The following is a 23,540-nucleotide window of genomic DNA, read 5'->3' as shown; positions in this document are numbered from 1 at the left end:
ATGCCGTTACGGCTGAAAGTTTTTTGTGCCACTTGCGATTTTCGCAGCGTTTTTTACGGCTGTTTTTGGAGCTTTTTTCAATAGAGTCTATGGAAAACTGCTCCAAAAACGTCCCGCACTTTTTTCAAGGCCGTTTTTTTACGCGTAAAAAACGCAGCGAAAAACACTCCGTCAGAACAGAACGCGGTTTTCCCATTGAAATCAATGGGCAGATGTTTGGAGGCGTTCTGCTTACGATTTTTCGGCCTTTTTTCTGGCGTTTATGGCCTTAAAAACGGACGAAAATAGGTAGTGTGAACATACCCTCATTCAGACGAGCATTGAAATAGTCAGTGTGACTGCCGTTGTTGTTTTTAACGGCTGTCACACGGCTGCATGCTTTTCTATGGGGCTGGTTAAACAGCCGTTGTTTCAACGGACAGTGTGAACGGCCCAGTGAAAAAATAGGACACGTCCCATTTTTGTCCGCTTTTACAGATCCCCCAATAGAAGACTGGATTAAGGATCCGTAAAAACGGGTCACGCACGGATGCAGATCGGCGTTTTTTTTTTACAGCCGATTTGACGCACATTCATCAGAATAAGGCATAGGCTCATGGGGAGGATCATACACGGCAGGACATTTTCCTGTCCTCCACTGGGGGAGGACACTTAGTGGGCCCAACGGAAATTACTGTACATGTCTTTGTTCCAGTGACAAGTTCCCTTTAAAGTAAAGGTGAAGGGTAATTCCACCTCAATTTACCATCTGACATAGCATTGATGGGGTTTGTGACTTGGGATTCTCAAAACAAAAAGTGCGTGGTGCATTGTAAAGCTCCCATATCCCTTTGTTTTAGGATCGCCATCACTCCAGTTTAATGGCACCTGCTGAATAATGGATAAAATCTGGGGAGTGGGGTTCAGCATTTGACAGAGCGCTGCCCCTACCCTTAAGTAATGGCTGTTACCAAGTTCTTATACCCCCACCAATGTTATCTTCTAGAACGTTTGAACCTTCCAATTATTTGGCACATACTTGGACCTTAAATATTTTGAACCATGGAGTCATTCCTTCACCTTTTATAGGCCATGTACACCTTTAAAAACGGTTTGTTTTTGTCGAATACAAATGTCTATATCAGTGTGATTGGTGCAACTTTGTAATTACATTTAAATTATTTTTACTTTTTCAGATACATCTGCTTTGTATCCTGTATACAGAGCAGTTGTATCTAGCGTGAAAACCTGTATGAGAGTCGGGTCAGCAGGACTGGCGGGTTCAGTGACAGCGGGTCCCGCATGTCAGATCGAGTGGTTAGCGATCACATCCCAGGTCTTAACTTAGATGTGATGTATAACAGGTGGACGGATTCAGGTCTCCGCTCACGGTACAGCTGCTCTGTATACAGGATACAAAGCAGCTGTATCTCAAAAAGTAAAAACAATTCCTAATAAAATGGAATTACAAAGTTGCACCAATCACACTGACACATTATTTTAAAAAAACAACACGTTTTTAAAAGGTCTACAAAACCTTTAAACATTAGGTGGAGGATTAAAGGCATACGGACAGAATAGAGGGGTCCCCTCTTTGAGCCAGAATAGAGAGCTGCTCTAGCGGTCTGTTTAATAGGTTGATGGCCATTCAGATGAATGTAATAAGTTTCCCTTGCAGCAGTCATTGCAAGAAAAATGTCTGGATGGCCGTGGCTTCCTGTTAAAATCATTTGTTTGCAGGAAACTGACACACGGCGATCGGGTGATCCCCCGCAGAAGCTTGAATCTGCTGGGACAACTCCTTTAATGAAAATTTACAATATATTGATGAGCAGTGTTGAAACAACTGGCCATATACAACCCCTATAACTGGCTGTGTATTAGCACTGGCTGCATAAATGTAGCAGAAGAGAAAAGAAGCCATTACCGGATATGCATGAACAAATTTACTATCTCAAAATTATCAAAACAAAGGCAAACGAAAAACACAGAAAGAGGCATATATCAACCTAAACTCAAGGAAGCCATAGAAATATATAAGCGCCATCTCTAAACATCAGTCCATCTGCTCGATGGCATTGCAGTATACATAATAGCGTCAGAGATTACGTGGGAGGAAATGGTGTTAGGAAATGTAAACTGGAAGCGAATGTTACCTAAAGGGAAATTCCACTTTTTGACAAGTAGGGGTTGATAAGTAAACATTTGTATTAATATTGTAATGCAATGTCAAATTTAAGACTTGAGATCCGCTCTAGGGGAACAAATGTTGACACTGTTCATATTACAAAGTTTAAATAATACAGGTGTCCAGTCATTTCCACCCTACCTGACAAAAGTGGAATTCCCCTTTAAGCACTTTAAGACTAAGCGGCCACATGGGATGAAAAGTGGAATAAGGAGAAGCCAGCACTGAGGGAACTTGTGCTTTGATCCTCAAGGATTTCATGGATGAAGTCTGTTGTTCTGGGGAGCCCGCTGGCACTTTTACTACTCCATCACAGCTTGTTAGGATTTACCCATTTATAAGTTCCTTCATATCGGAAGCCAACTTTCTGTATAAATTCATCACTTTCTGGAGGACCCCGGCTGAAATATGGCAGAAAGACCATGAGAATAATTAGATGCAGGTAATTAATTCAATTTTAGACAAAAATACACAGGTGCTGGAATAGTTAGAAGACACAGCTCTGATACACATACTGTAACGAACCGTGCACCTGTGTGACCATCACATGACAATGGACAGAATTGTATGAACTGGAAGTAAACAATGAATGTTCCTACTGAATGACAACAAGCAGAGATCTTAAATACAGAAACTATAATGGAAAATTGTCTAACTTTTAATTTGTTAAAGAATAACAAATTTGCTGAATCTGAACAACCCCTTAAAGAGTAAAAATCAAAGCAGGTATCTGTCTAGTTGGCGTTAGTAGCAACACTTCCTTTGTATATTTAGAGATCCAAAATAATGCAGTACTAAGAGAAATTTAACAAGACTGGCGTTTTATACTCCAATCTTAAATAGTAAGAAAAGTTAGAGTAAACCGCGACACATTTATGAAGAGAAACCCGGTTAAGAAACGGGATGCATGTTTTGGCCGGCCACGCGCCATACACCAAGTTCCTGACGCCGAGCAGAGCCTTATATGTGACGCAGCACTTTAACGTAATCCGTGCTGCGTCGCATACAAAGACCTGACACTTCCCGGCATCATTATGTTGAATGAACAGCGCTGAAGTAATGAGAACCCAGGGGGGAGAAGAGGAGCATCATTTTTATTGTGCGATGGGGGGAGGGATTGTCTAAAATCGTGGAGGGGCAAGGTAAGGGCCTCTACCTTGCTACGCCTCAGTGTGAAATCTATGCCAGCTAGTAGCTGGCGTAGATTTCCACCAGCTTTCTGGCGTAAATTTTAATAAATTTGTCAGGCTTCGGAGGCCACCCCACCTCTCTCACAAAAGTGGTGGTGGCGGAAGAGACCAAAGACCCTTTTGCGGCTTTTCTACACCAGAAAAACGGAGTAAAAATGTTGATAAATCCAATATGTGTGCGCAGAGAATCATTAGCATGCCTTATGTGCCCACACGGGTCTATGAAGCATATGTTTTACATATTGTATGCCTGCAGGACCATCAGACTGAAACATTTGCCTTGGAAGGCTTCTATAACGGAAAATATGCCTGGATTTAGGCCCCTGGGCAAAATATAAATGGGCCACTAGAAGGGAGTGGGGAAAAAAAACAAAACAGTATAGCTAGTCCTTGATGTGGGCCAATGGCTTTTCCAATCTAGTACGGAGATGGAGATTATGAATTATAAAAATCTCCAAACCTTTAGTTAGAAGCAATGATGATGACATTTTACAGGGTTGCATACATGGATTTCAGGTACTTGCTCACCTCCCATATTTGTAGGGCAGAGGTTTGATCTTCTCTTTCTCCAGTTGATGTAGGATAGGAGTAAAGATTCTCCAGGCTTCCTTCAACTCATCGCTGAAAAGGAAGAAAAAAAAAAAAAAGTCATGGACAAATCTACAAACACAATGGGGAAGATTTATCAAATCTAGTGCAAAAGAAAAGGGGAGCAGTTGCCCTTAAGAACCAATCAGATTCCAGCTCTTATTTTTCAGGGGACCTTTAGAAAATAAAATAACAGGATCGATTGCTATGAGCAATTGCGCCACTTTTCCTTTGCACTAGTTTTGATACATTTTGCCTAATTTTTCATGAAGTGCTGAAGCCTTACCTGCGCACAAAGTGCATCTGACTTCCGCAGAACACATCAAGAATCAGCCTCTCATAGGCATCTGGCAGCTTCACACCCTGGTAGAGAACATTACAAAATGGGGACATTTCTAAGTTAGAGTTTTATTGTCTACATGTTACATGGAAAGTAACACGAATACGCAGGTATGCTATAAAAGTCACTACATGTGGGTGATCCTCACCTCATCGATGGCAGTTTAGCTAGATTGTTTATTGGGAGTCCGAGATTCACCTGAAATTCACCTTAAATCTTATCAGGAGCTTAGGATGCTGCTTTATGCCTTACTTAGGCTTTTATACTGCAGCTCAGCTTCTTCAGGTTGGCTGCCGCATCGAAGCACAAGCCCACCGCATGATATGGTGATGCGACTAAAGGGTTTTTTACACTGTGCGATTATTGGGCACATAGAACGCTCGTTGCCGATAATGGTCCTGTGTAAACAGGGGAACGATCAGAAGATGAACGAGCAATCACTCAATCATCTGCTGATCGTATCGTTCTAAAAAAGTAAAATATCGTTGTCAGCAGCACATCTCGCTGTGTAAACACGCTGCCGCCATGTTAATAATGTATGGGGATGAGAGATCAGAGTAACGACCGCTCATCCCCATCCATAACTCCATGTGACAGGAGCAAACGAGCGCCAATCAACGATGTCTCGTTGATCAGCACTCTATGCACAGGCCGATTATCGGCAGGTGTAAATTAAGCCTCAATAAGGGAACATCCTGGAGGTCCTGAACCGTGGTATCTATTCTATAAAAGGTGTTGAAAAGTGCAATGTATGTGAGTGTATATGGATTGTATATTGTACCCAATATGTCTAATCTATGCTCATCTACTTGCTAAATGCAATAATAAGATACCTTGTATCTGTTGCCATATGTCAAGTCTAACTCGGATTCCTCAGGGTTGAAGAACATTCCAGGTTTCTTGGTCATCATCTTTGTATATACAGCTTCATCTGGTTGTACTCTGATCACCAGCTCATTCCTCTTGCACTGCCCTTGGAAAATGTCACCTGGAACTTCTCGGAACTGCAGGCGGACCTCCGCTTTCCTCTCATTCAAGGCCTTTCCACAGCGCATAATGAATGGAACACCTGAGATGTGAGAATTATGGGGTAAGACATCCAGAACTAAATACCGTGGTTGACAATGGTCACATAGAATATTTATATATACATCAAGATCCTGAATATGCATCATAGACTACGTCCTGTCCAAGCCTCTATATGGAAAGGACTGCATATACCATCGTCAATGATCAAAACGCCAGATACAGATAATGCGACCAAGTTTGTTCATATTACACGGAAAAAAAGACCAAATCCTTACCATCCCATCTCTCATTCTTCACATATAGGACAGCCGTAGCAAACGTTGGGGTCAGGGACCCTTTAGGTACGGTGGGGTCATCCAAATATCCCTTCTGAGCCTCTCCTTGTCCCTCAGGATTGCCCACATATTGCCCCAATACAATATTATTAAGGGTCAACTCAGGGACGCACTTCAGTACCTTCACCTGTGAAGAGAACAAGGTCGGGGGGGGGAGCAATTATTTAATAAAAATTTACTTTCTTAACCATGTGATGTTCCAGATGAGGTTCCTGCATTGCGACTGGACACCACAGATGTCCAGTAGTCTGGAAAATTCTAGAAGATGGGAGCTAACCCCAAGTCCTCATGTCCCAGCACCAGAAGGGGGCCCCATTTTAATTTTTGCTATGGACTGTCCTCACCTCCATGTACACCCCCGGGTATAGGTTGCCAAACAATCCCTAAAAAAAAAATAAATAACCAATTACCTTCTCATCCCGCACATCATCTGAGTTAGTAGAAACTGGTTTCTCCATGGCCACCAAGCACATCATCTGCAGCAAGTGATTCTGCATGACATCTCTGGAAGACAGGGCCACCATTAGGCAGTGTCCAGATGAGACAACTGTTGTGTACATCAATTACATCAGTGAAATATCTACCGGATTATCCCAAATTCATCAAAGTATCCCCCACGCCCCTGAGTCCCGAAGGGTTCTTTAAATGTGAAAACCACAGAAGCAATGTGGTCCCGATTCCATAGAGGTCCAAATATCCGGTTGGCAAATCTAAAGGAGACAACAAAAGGTTGTTATACAGAAGCAGGTATAAGAGCAGAGACTTAATGAAGGTTAGAGCGGTTGTACAGAATTAGAAATACAAGAATGCTTTCTTCCAAAAAATAGCACCACACCGGTCTATGGGTTGTTTCTGGTATTGCAGCTCAGCAACATTGAAGTGAATGTAGCCGAGCTGCAATACCACATATAACCTGTGGACAGGCGTGGCATTGTTTTTGGAAGAAAGAAGTCACGTTTTTCTAATCCTGTACTACCCCTTTTAGAGTTCACGCGTCTAACCTGAGCACCATGAGGTTCTGGACCATCTCTTTGCCCAAATAGTGGTCGATACGGTAAATCTGATTTTCTTTGTAGAGTGCGGCGATGTGTTCAGATAACTTGTTTGAACTTTCCAGATCCTTCCCAAATGGCTTTTCTACAATCACCCGATTCCAACCACTGTGAGGCGAAGAAAACAAAATAGTAAATGTCACGTAAAAGGAAAAGAGGAATTTAAAAATACCCCCATTTTTGTTAAGGGGACCATAACACCATCCAAAATGGAAACTTCATATGTTCCATTACATAATCATATGTATCAAGTGCATACATCTTCCAGTTTATAGGTCTAGATTTTAGTTTTAATGAACTCTGTTGCATTGTAATAGCCTGACAAACTCATGGATGACCAAACTAAATCCTTGGCTCTATGGAGATAGAGCAGTGTCACTTATTCAGGACAGCATGCCCTATATACGGCCTGCTTGCAGTGCCAGCCCCGTCCCAGCATGGGTTTCCAGACTGTCATGCTGCAGTACCAACGCACAGTCACCGGAGGCTACACCAGTATACTCACTTAGCAGATGCAGAAATCAAAGATGGCACCAAATGTCAGGAAAGAGAACAAAAAAAGAGCTACTGCTCCCATCTCCTTACTGATCTGAATGTGTCTAAGTAGTTCTTCATGAACCAGGGGGCTCAGGATGAACACTATGGTCCCTTCCGGACACGGGAGTGCCGCTGTGCAAGGATTTGACTCTGTTCACACTAGCGTCATACAGCTATGACAGATTTTGGTGCCAAGAATAGCAGAAATCCTGACGAAATCCAATAACATCAGTATGAACAAAGCCGAATATTACATAAAACATGTAACCCTCATCTGTTAGCAGGATTGCATCTTGGCCTAAAATCTAAGAGGGACCTCTCAAAATTGGTATTTAAAATGCGGGGAGGATAATGTTGATAGTGAATGCCGTCACAACATCGTACTATGTACACAGCGACTTTTCTTTATTGCATGAAGAGGAGCAATAAACTCTTCAGGACCTGACTGAGCAATCAGTAAACCGGATTATTGGATTTTATCTAATTTTACACTTGTGCCAAACCAAACGCATTTCCTGACCTTTGACACATCGGTCAGACAGCGAGTCTCGTCTGTGCGTTACCAGTGTATCATATTTCAGTGACAATTCTAAAATGATCTAATACCTACCGAGATCCCTGGAGCCTGGTCAGGGGGTCCCCAGAAAACATTGAGAGCGCTAATTTTAAAGCAGTGATGGCGAACCGATTTCAGCCTGCCCATAGACGCTTGGCATAGAGCAGTAAACTGAAAAAAGCTAGGTAACAAAACCCGTGGGAGCTGTAGTGGAAGCCAGATTGGTTTCCATCCAGCTTTCCCAGAGGCGCAGTTAAAGGAGCATTCCAAGCAAAACGCATCCACTGTGCGGAGCCTCGTCCAGTGCAGGTCCTGAGAGGGCGGTGCATGACACAGATTCTCTCTTTGGTGTCATGCACCGCCCCTCAAGCCAATTAGGTTTAAGAAACAGCTGAATAAATATATTCACTTATATTTAAGGACATCGTAGTCATTCATTGTGGCTGGCACATTACAATATACGTACACGGAGCTCATACAGGTCACTTTGATGTTCCGGGTCACATCATGATACACACTCGGTGGAACTGCCAAATAGAAGAGGCGGTTGGCCTTTTCTCCATTTGGTAAAGACTGTAGGTGCTTGTTAAGAGCTTTAAAAGAAGCCTCGTCTGAGTACTGTCCAGACACATAGGAGTTCCTCTTATAGAACGCGTTCAGTTTTTCAGCATCATCTGGAGTGACCTGAAATACATACAAATAAACGGCTTAAACAACAACACTGAATGAACGATATATACCACTATGCTCGAGAAAGGCTCATACTGAGCTCAAACGTCGCGTGTGGAATAAACCGGATTATTATTTTTCACTAAATTGCTCGTGCTGCCTCATATTCTACTTTCCTATATATACACCACTAGATGGCACTGCTGAACAGTACTTTTTTTTCTTCATAATTGCATTTATAGTGTTGTGTCACTTTAAGGAAAATAAACTTTTAATATGGGAGTGTCTCGCTTTATGAGCAGAAAATGTGAGTATCGTAGAGTGGAAATTACATTGTCTTTAAAGATGGTCTACAGAATGCAGGCTGCCATTTACTGTAGAATTTGATTGCCCCATGGATTCCCTAATCTTTGGTCATAACAGAAGCATATTAGGTAATAGATCTTTATAGAATTTCCTGATGTATAAATGTAGTTTTATTACCATTTGCAGTAAATTGAAGTTCTATTTTTGCCAACTAGATGGTTAGCTTGCCCCCACGCCTTACCCCCTATTATAAGAACTTGGAGCATTCACCCTTCACCCTCTTGGCGAGTGAGTAGTCACCGCTGACTGGGGGGGGGGGCCCATCTGAAATCGATTTAGACCAAAAATGGATGTTCACTTTAAAATCTAATTCCACTTTCTATACATTTCCTAAATCTACATAAAAAGATGAGTAACTTTACAAATACTGTGCTTTACAAATTGATTACAATAACATTTTGCACCAATTTTGATTTAATTCATATCCAAAGCGGCTTTCAGAATTTTGAAGGTTGCCCTTAGAAACAGTCAGCAGTTTAATTCCACTCCAGTGTCAGACATCTGACCTCACAGCTGAACTCTGACATGCGAGCTATACAACATATCACCATACCTTCAGGTAACTCTCGCTCTGTTTTCTGATGTCCTGTACACTTAGTTTTGAACGTGCAAAACCAACTATGTAGGTGTCTTCAGGAAGGAGACCATCACTATAGAGCCACCTGTAACACAACAATCAGATTACCTATAGAGTAAAAGGTACAGTCCAGTCCGGACAACTTTTCAGATTGAGAATACCCCAAGACGAGTAGACTGTGGGGAGATTCTCTGATTAGCGGATATTGGTGGAGGAACCACAGCATGTAACATAAAAAACAGAATGTGCTTTAATAGAAAATACACATTGGAGGATGGGCAACATAAGAACAGGGGATATTTATTGGATATCGGGCATAATAATACCCCATAATGGCCAAGGTCTACCTAATGTGTGTGGGTAAACCAATAGGAACTCTACACAGAGTCCTTCAGAAGCCCAAGCAACGACAGGGGTGACTACTCCGTATCCAGAGGTCCTTGTGTAGATCCAGTGTGGTCACTCCTACCGCAGAAGTGGCAGCATGTATTGCCCCTAGCATTGCCACCCATGAAGGAAAAAAAAGATGGTGGCGAGTCCTCTGAGCTTTAGGTTTGGGCTCTTTTCACATTAGCATCAGAGTCTGTCACAGTGATTGCCGATCATGCGCTTACACCACAGGTATCATGTTGGACAGACAAATGCAATAGGCCATTGTTATGAATACTGTAGGGGTACACAGGTCTTTAACTCACCATAAGGTGGGATAGATCTTCTTCTTTGCCAAATCCCCCTGTCGAATAGAAAGGGAAGAAAGTTAAATGAAAGCCGAGTATCATTCTGTATTAACTTCTTACAAAAGTTACTCAGGATATTAGGACCACACATGAGACGCGCAGAAAATAAAATCGTGCTCCCCAACAGAAACGTCTTGTGGCCTCGAAGCAGGTGAAATGATACCCTCTTGGGTTGTAGCTATAACTAAACCAGTAGGTGTCGCTTATTAATAGCAAGCACTTAAAAGAACACTCCAGGCAAAGCTTTTACACAGTTATGGCTAGAGCAGGACCTAAGTGGGCGGAGCATGATACATTGATTCAAAGACCACAAAAATGAGAATCCGTGTGTCATGCTCCACCCCCTCTAGGAGAGAGATAGATAGATTCTACAAAAGATGAGACTAAGTAGTGATCGTGGGGGGGGGAGATATTTTAATTGACTCCGTTACTAAACCCTTTGATGAACACTAAAGTCCAAAGTGGCTGATAACAGGGAGCAATAGATCGTTTAGTTCTCTGTTTAGCAAAAAAATAAAAAAAAAAGACTACAATGTTTGTTTTCCCTTTAATAGGCACAGCGCTCACAGCTGTAATGCGCCGAGGCGGCACAAAGGGTATTTGTTTTGTAAGCTTTTCCGGGCTTTGTATGAATTTCTACACCTGCTGTTTTTAGGTTGATTTATACTCCCCCCTTCCTTCTCAAATTTTTTTTATTCACCTGTCCAGCCCTGGACTGGACATTCTGGTAAAGAGCAGCTTTTGTCTGGTTCTCATGCTGCTCCGTCAATCCCTGCTGAGAATCTGTCCTCCACATTGGATCATAAGGGCGACTTTGTTCTCGTCAAGGAGTGGAAGGTAAGGTGTAACTTATTATCAGTTATGGCTTCTTCGATGCTGTAATTCTAGGAATACATCGTATGTCGAGCTCCTCAGTGCAGAATAAGACTAAATCGCAGAGATGGCGTATGGGAAGCTGCAGATGATATGTGTGTTATGGGTTATAGCTGGGACCGGTGCGTTATGGGTTATAGCTGGGACCGGTGCGTTATGGGTTATAGCTGGGACCGGTGCGTTATGGGTTATAGCTGGGACCGGTGCGTTATGGGTTATAGCTGGGACCGGTGCGTTATGGGTTATAGCTGGGACCGGTGCGTTATGGGTTATAGCTGGGACCGGTGCGTTATGGGTTATAGCTGGGACCGGTGCGTTATGGGTTATAGCTGGGACCGCTGCGTTATGGGTTATAGCTGGGACCGGTGCGTTATGGGTTATAGCTGGGACCGGTGCGTTATGGGTTATAGCTGGGACCGGTGCGTTATGGGTTATAGCTGGGACCGGTGCGTTATGGGTTATAGCTGGGACCGGTGCGTATGAGAAGCTGTTAGTATGGAGGGATGAAGGCTAAATAATTATGTAAATTAAAGGGGTATTCTAGTTTCAGCAAATATATAATGTAAAGTTAAGCCATTTTCATTTTTTTTTTTTTTTTTTTTTTTTTAAGATCTCTGCTTGCGGTCATTCATTTTGAAACCTTCATTGATAAAAAAATCTGTCCTGGTCATGTGATAGACGTACAGGTGCACGAGCGGGGTCTTGTAACGAGGCATGCAACTGTGTGTCCATCACTACTAGAAAGTAAACAATGAATGTTCTAATTGAATGACAGAAAGCAGAGATCTTGAGAACCATAAGGAATTGATACAGAAAGTATATCAGAAAAACAGGGTAACTTTTAAAAAAACATTTTCTGAACCCGGAATACCCCTTTAAAGGCACTGATCACACCGAGTCTTTTGGTGCATATTTTGACACGGAAACCGCGTCTGAATCAGCACCAAACAAACCTGCTCAAAACCGCATTTGCAGTCTGTATAATGACATGGAAGCCACGGTCGTGTGCATTGGCCTATAGGATACAATTGTGGATAGTATGCGGACGCAAATGCACGATCGTGTGCATGAGGTCTTAGACATGACTAAAAGACTAAATCAAGTAACTCGAGGTCAATACAGCAAGTATTTACAGAGTGACTCATGCTTTTTATTCTTCATTTATTGGTCAAATAACCTACGTGTCTGAAATCACACTGGTTCTTAAAGGGATTGTTCATCAACACAACACCTGTCTATGTTAAGACATATGGACGTCAAAGAGGGGTCAGCCCCCATGTAAGGCCCAGTTCACACAGAGTTTTTTGCCGCAGAAACCACATCGTAAACCGCAGCCAAAACCATCCAAAATAGCCTCCCATTGATTTAAATGAGAGGCGGAGGAGTTTGTTTTCACGTGAGCGGAAAAAAACGCTTGCAGGGAACAGGACCGACTGGCCCTTTCTTCAAGCGTTTCCGTCCCTGACATCAATGGGAGGCAGAGAAAGCATTTTTTGCTGCGTCTTTTGCTACACCGCGATAAACGCCATGAAAAACGTGGAAAACGGCGTTCAGACGGCAGGTCAAAATCTGCCTCAAATTCCAGACGGAATTTTGAGACAGATTTTCTGCCTGCAAAAAACTGTGTGAACAGGGCCTTAAAGTATATTTCCTCTGCACGAAAAACTTATGGCCGTCGGAAAGGAACAGGGCGGCTATCTTAAGTGAACGGCTTAAAGGGGTATTCCAATCTACAAGATATGCCATAGGTACCGGATAAGCGTAGGTCCCACCAATGCGACCCTCGCTTATATATATAAAAAACAAACAAAAAAAGAACCACACACACACAGGAGGGGGGGGGGGGGGAAAGACTATAAAATTAAAAGGAAAGATGGATGCTTGCTCAGCTCTTTCCTCAAAAACAACCATAGAGCTCAACGCAGAGGGCCGTGCCCAACTCTTACCTAAACTCTTTGGAGACAGCATTGGCTGTGAAACAGCAAATGGAGATCACGGGGACCCTTTTTCTCATGATCGGTGGTACCGGATTAAACCTTTTGTTTGGCAATTAGGAGTGGAGTTTATATTTGGGCACAGACATAGGTTTTCAGTGCCAACAGAAGGGCACGGTGATGTATGCGGAAGGCTGGGAGTGGCACAGATGGGGTTTACATCAGGACAAACTGCTGAACAACCCTGACAAAGCCAGCGACTACAAGAAACAAGAACACCGTTATTCGACCATGACTGTCAGTGTCGGTGCGGAGATCAGGGGCGTAGCTGTGGGTAGGAAGACCTATAGAACTTTCCTTTGTATTGCATAACAGCAGCAGGGTTTTTGTTTTTTTTAATCTTTCATCGTCATAGACTAACACCAAGATCAGGAATGTACGGAGGTTTCAATACAGTTTACTATCCAAAGTCATAGCAAGGCTTTCCTTCACCCAGAGCAAAGATTCTGTTTACTGCCCTAGCCCTGTATCTAAATTCCCTGGCCAGAGTGACCCCTCTCAGATCATGCCCCACCAGCTCCCCCTAGCCACACTCCTAATGAACTGCAATGCAGGGGTGCAACATCCTAACCTAATGGGTCACAGTACCGCCGATCACTCCAATCATACATATTAGCGGATGGTCTAGACTTTCCGCTGAAATCCCCTCTCACAGTGTTCAAGAAAACAAATGATGCCAAAAAACATCTTAAAAAATATAAAATAATAGTAATCAGCCTGTCTATTGATAATTCGATAGATATCTGTAAGTATTTCCCTTGGGAATTAACCCCTCTCTTTTTTGGTGCCAAAGGAAACACCCCCCATTAGGTGACCACAAAGATAAATTTACATGGTTGACCAACCCAGAAGTGCACGTCTATAGGGGAATATGTGCGGACTGCCTTTGTAACATATTTCGCCCCGAGCAAGGCCCCATGCACACATCCGTAGTTATTAAAATACCGACACATTCATTTCTATCGGCCACTGACACCTTACCGTATATTAACGGGTGTGTCCGGGACGTAGAAATGAGTCGCAAATAAAAAAAAAAAAAATATATAAAATAAAAATAAAAAAATCGGATATGTCGCAGGCCGTGCTCCTATACTTATTACTGATGCGGATGACAGTCCGCGGGGCCGTCCGTGCAGTAGTTACTGACCGTATATGTAAACCCCACTGATTTTGAGGAGATCCACCAAAATACTAACCTCTATGGGGGCTTCAACATCTGTCATCAGGAGAAAAAAAGGATTCAACAGGGTGGGAGGGGGGTTGCTTATGATATCCGTTGTTTTTTTTCACGGGGATAAGCAGTTTTAGAGGTGTCTGGCACCCGCTTATCTCAAGCCCGATTGACATAACATGTTCAGGGAGAACGGGGTGATGGCCGCCAATCAACAGCTCGTCTTACGACTATCGGCAGCTCTGGTCTTAAAAATTGTGATTATTTATGCCATAATATATCTTACCATAAGCTAAAAGGATATTACACCAAACCATGGTAACGTGTGCCTATGCCAATGAACAAGGAAGCGTCTTGGTATCTGGGTTATTTATGGTTGCTGGCACATTAACCCTTGTGATACAAAATTTCTCCTACAAAACACTGGGCTGATATGAAAGGCTATAAAGATATATGATTTCCAGCTGGTTACACAGATACTGTACACACTAGAACTACATGGAAATTTATTTTAAAAAAAATGACATCCACATTGGTGGTCACTATGTAAGGACAGCAGGATGTTGTGTACGGGACACCCTACAGATCAGCGTTACACAGATACCCACCAAGTTGCTACACTGGAATGAAGTAAAGATTTTTCTTCCTCTATTGTGTTACACAATTTGAATGTGACACAACCCCTTAAAGAACTCTCCACCTAATATTATAATAAATACCGCATGATCAGAGCGATAGCCGTTTAACATCGCCACAAACATCATGACGTGCTTAAGAGGGGTTATCCGGAAAGTAAAAGGTTTTTTTTTTATTAGTGGCTGCAAATAAAAGTAAATAAAAGCAAATAAGCAATACTTACCGAAAATAAAAATATCTTTCTAATATACTAATTAATTCCACTCTGTTCTTGCGGCATTGCCATCGCTACACAACCGCAGGGGCGACATATGCATGACGTCACTATGTATGGTCACCATAACAGGCAGCGATTGGTCCCTATAAACGTTACATAATCACTTACTTGTAAACAGAGAGGACGGGGACTGGCACTATTGGAACACTTAAAAGGGGTTGTCCACCTTCTGACAGCTGATGATCTATCCACCAGATAGGTCATCAGTATATCATTGGTGCGGGTCCGACACCCGTACCGATAAGCCGTTTTGGTGGCCTGCGGGCACCGGATGTTGTGGCACATAATGCTATGTATGGAGCGCGGAAGCAGTTAGCTCCATACATAGCATAGCGGCAGGTCTGCCGCTATTCCGTGGCCAAGAGCTAACTGCTTCTAGCATGTATGTCTGGTGCACAGAGGCACCGGACCAGCTGATCTGTGCAGGGGTTCGGGTGTCGGACCCCCACAGATCATGTACGGATGACCTATCGGGTGGACAGGTCATCAGCTGTCAGAAGGTGGAAAACCGAGGGTTTTTCTATTTTAGGGCTCACCGATTCATGTTGTACGGATCTATAATACAGTACCAATAGACTGCTATGGGCCCATACTGTACCTCCATATGCCTCCAATTTCAGAAGCATTGCTTCTGGGGGAGAAAATATTACCATGCCGAGACACCATAAGGTGGCAGACAGAGTGCCTACAGCTCTGTGACACAGAACTACGTGTGCCGCCATGCAAGCTACATGCACATGGCTTTGCCTTGTGCATGGGGCTTTATACAACTTCCTGGATGACTTCTATTAGGACACTTTTTGCAGAAACCTAGTGTGTAGTTCCAATAAGTAGCATACATTGGGACTTCTACATAAAAACTAGTGCAGACAAGTAAAGGGAATGTGACATCAGAAAATTACCTATTGTTTAAATCAAGTTCTTTAGGTTAAACATTTTTTTAGAATATTTGTTGATTTTTTTTAAATTTCATTATCTATATTAAAAAAAGAATCCTTTAAAATTGTAGTTTCCACTCCGGCCACTGAGCCTCACAATAGACGGACCTTTCCTGTTCTGTAGAGATCATTTCTTAAGGCCCTTTTACAGGGGCCAATTATCAGGCAAATCGTCGTTCATAGAACGCTCGTTGCCGATATGTATAAACAGAGCAGCGATCAGCAGATGAACGGCTTATCAGATTGTTTTAAGAAACTAACATATTATCGTTGTCGGCACCACATCTCCCTGCTGACATGAGAATGATGCATGGGGACGAGCGATTGGAGTAATGAGCTCCTAGTGACTGGAGCAAATAGGCGCCGATCAACGAGCCGTCTCGTTGATTGGTGCTCGTTACACCAGCCAATTTTGGCCGGTGTAAGAGGACCTTTAGTATACATCTTATTATGATCACAAGCAGGATAAGGGTATGTGCACACGACCAATTTTCAGGCGTAATGGAGGGGTTTTATGCCTCGAATTACGCCTGAAAAGACGGATCCAATACGTCGGCAAACATCTGCCCATTGCTTGCAATGGGTCTTACGATGTTCTGTGCAGACGAGCTGTCATTTTACGAGTCTCTGTCAAAATACGGTGCAGGACACTTCTTGGGACGTTTTTAGAGCCGTTTTCTCATAGACGACAATTAAAACAGCTCCAAAAACGGCCATAAAAAAACTCTGCGAAAACGCAGCGAAATACGCGAGTTGCTCAAAAAACCTTCTGAAAATCAGGGGCTGTTTTCCCTTGAAAACTGCTCCATATTTTGAGACGTTTTTGACTCTGCGTGTGAACATACCCTAACAGCGACAGGTAACATCTCTATATAGATAGAGAGAAAGTTCTATCCACACCAGAATGGAAATTCTTTTCCAAATAAATAATTTATTTATAGCCAGTGACAGTGCGACGCTTCGGTCAATACCGTGACCTTCCTCAGGCACTTTGTCAATGCTGGATCCTGTATAGATGGCGCATTTGCTTGGCAGCTAACCGCTATAGTGAGGCGCTATAGATAACACGGGATCCACCAATAGGAATAGGCGATGGAAACAGCTCACCGCCTCCCCGCACAGGTCACAGTGAATGCCTAGAACACTCCCTCATGGAAGTCAATGGGTCTGCTCCAGACGTCTATGAGCACATTGTTTCAATTCAAGGCACGTAGAGGAGTTACTAGAGTATGTGCACCTTTAGGCCCTGTTCACATTGAGTTTTTTTGCCGGGAAGAAAAACCTGCCTCAAAATTCCTTCAGCAATCTTGAGGTAGATTTTGACCTGCCGGCACTCTTTGTTACGTTTTTCGGGCAAAAAACACTGAAAACCACTTTCTCTGCCTCCCATTGAGGTCAACGGGAGGTCAGAGAGATGGAAACATCCAAAGAAAGGGTATGACACTTTTTTCCAGCGAGCATTTTTTATTCCACTTGCGGGAAAAAAAAAAAAACGTCTCCGCCTCGCATTGAAATTGATGGGAGGCGTTTTGAGACATTTTTTGGCGCGGCTTCCGCGCCAAAAAACTCAGTGTGAATGGGGACTTACGTGACTCTTCTAGTCTATGGACCTCCATCGATGGTCACTACTGTGCAGATATATAGTGAAATGGCAGTCTGTGTATAGGAAGTTCTTAGTGTCCCTTTAATGCCAATATCGTGCCCGATCTGAAATTGTGCATGGAGAGACGCTAGTGCACGCTGGGCAGTAGCGTTCCTGAGGGAACTATACGATGCCTGGAGAGTCTTATGAACAGTTCATATTTGTTAGAATACTTTCTGGGCGTCACACGATTCGCTCTGCAATCAATAGCTTCTCCCCACGCCTGATGGCAGATCGGGCAGGAGAATGGAATTGGAGGGATAAGCAGAAGCCTTAAAGTATAGACACGAAATGTAACGCACACAGAACATGGATAGATTTTATGCAGATAAATTCGGTATGGAAGCTGTAAGATGGTGTATAAAGACAAACCCTTTAAATAAGACTTCAACTTTGTTGTAGTCTGTAACCATGGAAACACATAGTTCTGTACAAAAGCTGTATGCACAAAACGGTAGAAGACTTTTGATCAAGACAAATTTGAAAAGTTGCTTCATTTTTTATTTAAGATGCATTGAAGCAATAACAAAATTGGTTGCAAAGATGGACATACCCTTTAACACAACATAGAAAACATAATTGCACCAAGCGATATATGGAACTCACCGAAGCACCAACTACAATGAACACGTGCGTCTGAGTCTGATGAAAGTCCTCCTCGCTGTATAGCTCCTCCCGCATTATACCACAGATTTCCGACCTGCTCAGGGGCACCTGGTCCTTGACTGCACTCATCTTGTGATCTGTCAGGAGACAAAGGGTTACTATTAGAGATATCATACTCACCAGAATAGAATAGGAGGAGGGCGCCGGGCACTAGGTATTGTTCTCTGTTGTCACATTTATGTAGCGAAGAAAATAAAATCATCTCATCTCAAACACAATACAACTTCGCTCATTCACACGAACGCTGAATACGTCCGTGTGACGGCCATTAAAACAACGGCCTTCACGCGGACGTTCACACAGCCGTTGTTTCAACGGAGCGTGTGAAGGGTCTGATCCGCGGTACATCAGGAAGCGTCCATCGTGCACCTATCAGGAGGTTCTCAATCCTCACACATAAACTTGATATACCATTCGATCACCGTCTGATAATCGGAATATTTAATCATACAACACCAATCAATGGGAACTAAAGGAATTTCTATCTAAGGCCCTGTTCACATCTGCGTCAGGTCATTCTGACGCAGATTGTTTCTGGTAATCTCTGCCGGATCGGCGACAGAGGCCCCCAACACAGATGTGAACAGGGCGTAATACAAGAGGAGGTTGTTCACCGGTTGCAATGCTCAATACCTAGCAGCCTGTTGTTGGCAGATCAGACGTGCCCTGGCAGGTTGTATGGGTGTGTTGTCTGCAGGGTGAGCACTGCCAAGGTATACACACTACATATCACACAATACAACGCAGCTGGCAGTCAAATGACAGCAGACAAAAGGCAACAAGCCCAGCATCACCATGATACAGCAAAAGGCTGCAACCTCTCCCACACACCTTGCACCTACCACCGCCGGGTACACACTGACGTTAACCCCTTCACAGCTGGAGCAGAGTGGTGTAACCCCTTCAGTGTCATTCTACACCACACCATTTCTGTTCAATATCGTTATATAACCCTGCTCTATTTTCTAAGATTACCACATCATGAATTCCTACTGTCCTGTCTAGGCCGGGTTCATACAATAGACCAACTGTGCTGTGTGAACAGCGGCCATAGACGTAAATGAGCCCTTAATTTATATTATCAGCACATGATGAGAACGATTAATTAGAACTATGCAGACGATCCATTGGATGATGCAGTCACATGACTTGTCAATGCACTTGGAGAAAACAGATTCTTACATGTCCAATTATATTGCTTCCGCTGGAGATAAGCGGCACCAGGGGTCTGATCATGGTTTATTCCGACCCCTATTGAAATAACCTGTGCATGTTAGGGTATGTTCACACGGCCTATTTTCGGCTGTTTTTGGGCCGTAAACGCCCGAAACATCGGAAGCAGAACGCCCCCCAAAATCTGCCCATTGATTTCAATGGGAAAAACAGCATTCTGTTCTGACAGGCCGTTTTTTTAAGCGGCCGTTTTTCAAAACAGCCGCGTAAAAAAACGGCCGCGAAAGAGAAGTGCAGGTCACTTCTTGGGACGTTTTTGGAGCCATTTTTCATTGACTCTATAGAAAACAGCTCCAAAAACGGGCGTAAAAAACGCAGCAATAATCGCGAGTGGCTTAAAACAACGGCCGTGTGAACAGCCCCATTGAAATACATGCGTCTGTGTGACCGCAGTAAGAAAAACAAACATCCGTCAGTCACACGGATGTATAAAACGTTTGTGTGAATATAGCCTTAGAGATGCCTACAAGCTTTTTTTGTTTCTACACTATAGACCCTTCTATTTGGGTATCGCCAGGGGTCTGAACTCACAGTCCCCCAATGATTACACCTTCAGACAAGTCGCTATATGTCAGAAGGCGGCCTGCATAGATTTTCCCCCTTAAATTTATGGTTTGTATTTTGGTTAAGCTATAAATGTCTGATCAATGGCTGTCTGACTGCGGGGTCCCTACCGATCCTGAAAACAGAGGTTCACAAGCATGGCTGGCTCTCCGCCAGAAACGGGGGACGTGGCATCCCCCTCCATAACACTTGTTGGGGTCCCAGTAGTCAGACATTTATGGCTTATACAATTGAATGGGAACAACCTTAAGCTAGATTTACACGGGCGCTGCGCATCTCGGACGTGAAAAGTTGCAGTTTTTCACGTCTGAGGTGCATCCGTGCTCTGCGCTACGGGACACGATATCACGCATCCCCCATAGACTAGAGTCTATGGAGGGATGCATGAAGCGTGAAAAAAAATAGGACGTGTCCTATTTTCTCACGGACCCTTCACATGGCCCGTTGAAATAATGGCCATGCGAACGGCCACATTGAATTATATAGGTCCGTGTGACGGTCGTTGTTTCAACGGCCGTAACACTGACGTTTAACAAGTTCGTGTGAATTAGGCCTTAGGGTGAATTTAGATGAGACGGATGTGACCGGCAGCAGTTCACGGTAAAACTGCGTATGGTTCTACTGCGAATTGCCGCAGTTTTGAAGCCTTGTCCTTCACCTGTTTCGTGCGGTTTTGACCGCGATCAAAAACATTGAATGACAATGCACCAGAGAGAATCGGTCAGGGAGACAGACCTTTTAAATGAAGGGGTCTATAAGATACCTCAACCACAGTATTTTAATAGTAACCCAATGACTCCAATGACTACTTCCCCCCCCCCCCAATCAGAGAAGGTCCCACAACTTTGTAGTGAGTGGTGTCTTAAATTGGTTTTCTAGCTTCTGAAAAATACAGCTCAATCACTGTATAATGAAAAGTTATGCAAATTTCTAAAATACCTTGGTTTTAATTCCTCACCGTTTAAGATCTCTGCTTGCTGTTAGTGTATGGAACATTGTTATTCACACCCAGAGGCTGAAACCACTACAGGCCTACTGCTACTCAAAGCCGAGAGCATGCAACAGTTATATCCAGTCTAGACAATCCACTATGAGATAAACCGTCTGATCTCCAAGATGATACCGATTGTAGCGAACCATCAAGTCAGGACAGAGATTTCTGCTGCTGATGTGTTTAGCTCACAGAGGATTGCCTACACTAGATACATATGTAGCAAACTCCCAGCTGTGAAAACTATTTTGTACATTTGAGGTTTTTAGACTCAGGATGCAAACAAGAATGTTTCCATTCATTGATAGCTAGCAGAGATCTTGATAATGGTGAAGAATAGAAACACAAAACGTATTTTCGAAAGTGGCGGGACATTTTACTATATAACAATTAAGCTTTATTACAGCCTTTCAATCACCCGAGAGGGATCACCTGACCAACTCCATGGATACTTTCTTCCAAAAGATTCATGGGAAGACTAAATCGGGGCTCAGGGTGCCATTCCTTTGGTGCCATTGTACCCGCTTGCTTAGTATTATTGGTGTATCTGAGAGATGGTCACATTTAGATAGTATCATGTTATATACATATTCATCAAAGTGCGACGAACATGAATGACGGATGAGACGCTTCACAGTAGCTGCACACAAGACAGGCCGTATCCTGAAGGCGAGGGATATGGCGTACTGCCGATCAACACTCCAGTTCCTACGGGGGATGGTATGAAAATATATGCCCCCACTGAGTAACCTTCTGCAACACGTGTTATTTTAGGTATTCACCTTGCGATACACGTACCGATGTAGCAGAGCTGAATTTGTTTGCATACTGAGATAACTCTATGCAACAGATTTACCGGTTGTCCTGTGAAAAACCACAAATAAGACGTATGGATATTACTAGAAGTTGTGGTAATAGACAAACTCAGCTCTGCTACATTGGTATAGCTGCCTTGTCAGTGCGCACACTGCAGAGACTTGGAGCTTGTACTACGTTTAAAGTAACCATTGATGGCTTCTCATACATCGGACAGACTCTACTAAGGATAAAGACTCCTTTATTGCAACTCAGCAGAGCATAAACCCCCCCAACAATGACAGACCTGGTCGGGTACTCACTGGCGATGCCTCTGGGGTCCACACTGGGTACAGATTGTGTTCTTAGATGGTGTGTGCCCTGGATGCTGGCAGCTCTGTCTATATGTCATGTGGGTGGATCTTATTAGACAAGGAGGATTGTATATTCCTCCCCGGTGTCAAGTGTTCCACACCCACTTCCCCATTCCACATTCCCCCGCTCTGCTACCCATCCCACAGCTTCCGCCTCCTGCTCTCCTCACCTGATCACTTCTGTCCTGCATCTTGCATGTCATGAATTTTACAAAGAAGGGCGGTGGGGGCGCGACTCGTATAAAAAAAAATCACCCAAAAATGGAGTAGTCGTCCATAGCAGCCAATCAGACTGCAGCTCTCATTTTTGTAGGGCCTTATACACACAGTGCAGTTTTTGAAGACACAACCAGGAGTGGATCGTAACGGGAAGTATATAGGAAAGATTCTACTTCTGTTTATTTTTTTTAATCCACTTCTGGGTGTGGCTTTAAAAAAACTGCACTGTTCAATATAGGTGTATTCACACATGCAGGCTTTGATCAGATTTTTTGATGCAGTTTATAGAGCCAAAACCAGGAGTGGATTCAATTAACAGCTGTAGTGACTGTCCTTTATTCTTTCTCTCTCTTTATGATCCACAACTGGTTTTGGTTCCAAAAACTGCATTGAAAAACCTGAACAAAACCTGCACGTGTGAATACACCCTTAAGGCAGGTTGAGTGGTTGATGTGGGCAACTAACTCACGGCATTTTGTGGGTAAAATTTTAACACAAATCACCGGTGACCACTTTGCGCTTTCCATGTAGAGGAACTACATGTTTTAGCGTGACTAGGGAGATTCTTATTGGAATCATATTCTGGGACTTATAGAACCAGCTGAAAAGTCACAGTAGAACTACAAGTCTCAGCATGCCCTGGCCTTTTCTGATTGCAAGTGCATTGTGGGACTTATAGTACACACAAGCAGCCTAGCTGCGATAATGGCAACATTGACGACACGTACGGAAAGCAAAGGATGGTTCTACACCTACAACAGACAGGAGGAGTTTGAGGTTCCACCCCCTTCTCACTCACCCACACTGGGTCTGCTCCCCATTTCTGCCCACTTGGTAAGCTCCGCCCACCAGCTACGAAATCGCTATCCAATCAGAAGTCAAACCTTTCCCAGAGGGGCGGGTCCAGGAGCGTGATGATCGGGTGGAACTGTCCTCGGGCCCTCTACATGGGCCAATAAGATTAAGTGACTGCAGCTGCTGACCAATCAGGTGAGGGCATGCCGAGCATCAGGAGAGTACGTCG

The 23,540-nt window shown here is 43.5% G+C and overlaps 1 protein-coding gene across 5 annotated transcripts; it reads right to left on the bottom strand.

Annotated features, from left to right (window-relative positions):
- Positions 1 to 1,912: 1,912 nt before the first annotated feature.
- G6PD (glucose-6-phosphate dehydrogenase) lies at positions 1,913 to 23,415 on the bottom strand. Of its 5 annotated transcripts, none has more exons than XM_075835320.1 (13): positions 23,316 to 23,415; positions 18,281 to 18,417; positions 10,102 to 10,139; positions 9,383 to 9,491; positions 8,261 to 8,478; positions 6,651 to 6,809; positions 6,234 to 6,359; positions 6,060 to 6,153; positions 5,590 to 5,776; positions 5,119 to 5,354; positions 4,232 to 4,308; positions 3,886 to 3,978; positions 1,913 to 2,568 (listed from the first exon to the last, which is right to left on the bottom strand). In XM_075835320.1, exons 1-13 carry the CDS (start codon positions 23,335 to 23,337, stop codon positions 2,478 to 2,480), a joined length of 1,587 nt encoding a protein of 528 aa, XP_075691435.1. In that variant the 5' UTR covers positions 23,338 to 23,415; the 3' UTR covers positions 1,913 to 2,477. The 5 variants fall into 5 exon arrangements, with proteins under 5 accessions (XP_075691435.1, XP_075691439.1, XP_075691438.1 ...); XM_075835324.1 differs by lacking the exon at positions 23,316 to 23,415 and adding an exon at positions 23,245 to 23,264; XM_075835323.1 differs by lacking the exon at positions 23,316 to 23,415 and adding an exon at positions 22,468 to 22,564.
- Positions 23,416 to 23,540: the final 125 nt, after the last annotated feature.

Source organism: Rhinoderma darwinii, chromosome 8 (assembly GCF_050947455.1).
Source record: "Rhinoderma darwinii isolate aRhiDar2 chromosome 8, aRhiDar2.hap1, whole genome shotgun sequence".
Classification (NCBI taxonomy): domain Eukaryota; kingdom Metazoa; phylum Chordata; class Amphibia; order Anura; family Rhinodermatidae; genus Rhinoderma; species Rhinoderma darwinii.
The sequence above is the reverse complement of the archived record's forward strand: the minus strand, read 5'-3'. Positions and strand labels throughout refer to the sequence as shown.

What these genes read in the sequence shown, in the direction of transcription:
- G6PD (XM_075835320.1), bottom strand. Translation starts at nt 23,337, where the DNA reads ATGGGGAGCAGACCCAGTGTGG. An exon ending in GTGACCTGTATGAGCTCCGT is followed by an intron (nt 6,810 to 8,260) that starts GTACGTATATTG and finishes TTCGCCTCACAG; the next exon opens with TGGTTGGAATCGGGTGATTG. An exon ending in ATGATGTGCGGGATGAGAAG is followed by an intron (nt 5,777 to 6,059) that starts GTAATTGGTTAT and finishes TTCTCTTCACAG; the next exon opens with GTGAAGGTACTGAAGTGCGT.